Consider the following 2078-nt stretch of genomic DNA (forward strand, 5'->3'; position numbering starts at 1 on the left):
TTTTCTACTGAAGTGACAAAAATTTTGATATCATTCTCTTGTTCATAAAGGCTACATCGACAATCTGATGGGTCTGCTTTTTGATCATGTTGTGGAAGACCCTCAGCCGTACCAGGACTTCTCAGACCAAGTTCCTGTTCCACAGAAGCTATGTGCAGAGTTTCTGAAACCAGACAAGAAGGAGGCAGTGAGCAGACACAGGTCACGATTCTTCTATAAAACACGAGGTGAGAAACGCATCAGAATATTTAGAATTACCACACAGCTTACTATTTTCAGCATAAAACTAAGTTTTACATTTCAGCACTCGATTACTTACAAGATACCTACTGAAATGGGTTTCTTTTTTAATTTCTGGTATATTATATTAAGGTCTGAAAAAATGGTACATATTGAAAATTTGTATTAAATTTTTCTTATGCCTGATGTTTTAAAATAGTAACAATTCATACTTTCAACCAGCAGGTGACACTAAACACTCCTATGTCATGAAGATAGATAAGGAATTAAAAAAACATTTCAACTGGTCAATAATTATGTTTTATTGTCTTTTACAGACTGGTCTGCGTTGATGGAAAAGGAAAAGTCTTTCCCTCYACTGATGGCATCTATTGCAGCACGTAGACTGACTTGTACAGAGCTTGTGTTTGCCCAGTATTAAATTACGGAGCAGGAGTCTGGGGTTACTGTCAACCTTACAGTGAGAAATATCAGTGCAGAGCCCTGCATTATTTTGTTTAGGTGTGCATATAAATACTCCTAAACAAATTGAGAAAATGTTTGAAGATGCAGATTTTAATTATATTTATATTTTAATTATATTTATTTAAGTGAGTTAAGAGGTATGATTCAACTCATTTAAAGTTTTACTTTTAAGCTTAAAAACAGAAATGGTCATTTAATATTTAATGAAAACCTAAATTACAAACCTACATTCAGATAAAGGACAGTTATGGTCCTGAGCCTTATGGAATATGGAACCTATGTAAACCTTAAAGGTCAATTTGTGCACAGTTTACGGTACATCTGGCACTTTGTCTCTGGTTATGGAAACTGCGTTTTAGCTCAACTCAAGAGGAAAACCGTTTGTTGTTTGTGTCATTTGGGTGAGGTTGAAAATCAGATGCACTTTTTGTTTGTTGTTCTTTATATACTACTTTGACAAATGAACTGTTTAATACCGTTATTAATGTTTATTAAAATTTAGTTTATCTAGCCGATGGACAGAAAATCCAGTATTTATTGAAACGTTGTTGTATTTCACTTAGCACAATATTTGTTAAAAGCCAGGCACCTCTGGAAGAGGATACATTTTGTTTTAAGAATGTGTATATATCTGTCCACCTGTGTGAGTTTATTTATTTTGTGGTTTTGTAAGCCCATGTGGGCTGGGCACTTGTCGTGCATGACAAAGGATAAACTATCATCCCCTCCCCTATAAGTTTTTTTTGTATTAGCAACTTAAACATTTGCAAATGCTACAACTTTGCAAGCTACTGTAAATGTATATTTGATCTACAAAAAATGTGCACAGCACAGAATGTCTCATTTTGTCAGATGACATCTGGTATTATGCACTAGTGACTGATTGAGGCAGTTTTATCCAATACGCAGTAATCATAGCAAGTACTGCAGCTTTAACAGCTTCAAACTTCTCTAATATTTTTATTACGCACTTGTGATTCATTTTAAGATTGTATCATGCTACTTTTTTATGTATATTTTTTAGTCCTAAAACTGTAAAGTGTATTTGTGTAAAAAATATTTTTTATAACAAACATTTTGCATCACATAAATCCATGAAATGCCTTAGAACTGAAGCTGGGTTACATTAATAAAAATGCCTAGCATTCTTCTTGTGGTTTTCTGCATCAACTGTTCCCTTGATATTAAAAGTGCAGTGGAGGCAGGAATCCTCTACGGTCCATCCTCTGGGAACTCCTGTCTGATACGAGAGACCATGCAGGACGGTATTACCACCTGTATGTGCTGGCCCAGGTATCCCCAGCACCACCTTACAACATTGCGGTATGCAAGGTGTCTATAATGGCTGAAATAGAGTTAGTATAGTATGTGTC

At 35.1% G+C, this 2078-nt stretch overlaps 1 protein-coding gene across 1 annotated transcript in view; it reads left to right on the forward strand.

The window, feature by feature from the left end:
• Nucleotides 1-1855, forward strand: part of LOC106516134 (uncharacterized) — a gene marked incomplete at its 5' end in the record, with an annotated part of 4203 nt that extends 2348 nt beyond the window's left edge. The window contains 2 exon segments of the mRNA XM_014006333.1: nt 51-227; nt 558-1855. Coding sequence (XP_013861787.1) covers nt 51-227; nt 558-661 — 281 coding nt within the window. The 3' untranslated portion in view covers nt 662-1855.
• Nucleotides 1856-2078: the final 223 nt, after the last annotated feature.

This window comes from Austrofundulus limnaeus, unplaced genomic scaffold, assembly GCF_001266775.1.
Source record: "Austrofundulus limnaeus strain Quisiro unplaced genomic scaffold, Austrofundulus_limnaeus-1.0 Scaffold35, whole genome shotgun sequence".
Lineage (NCBI taxonomy): Eukaryota > Metazoa > Chordata > Actinopteri > Cyprinodontiformes > Rivulidae > Austrofundulus > Austrofundulus limnaeus.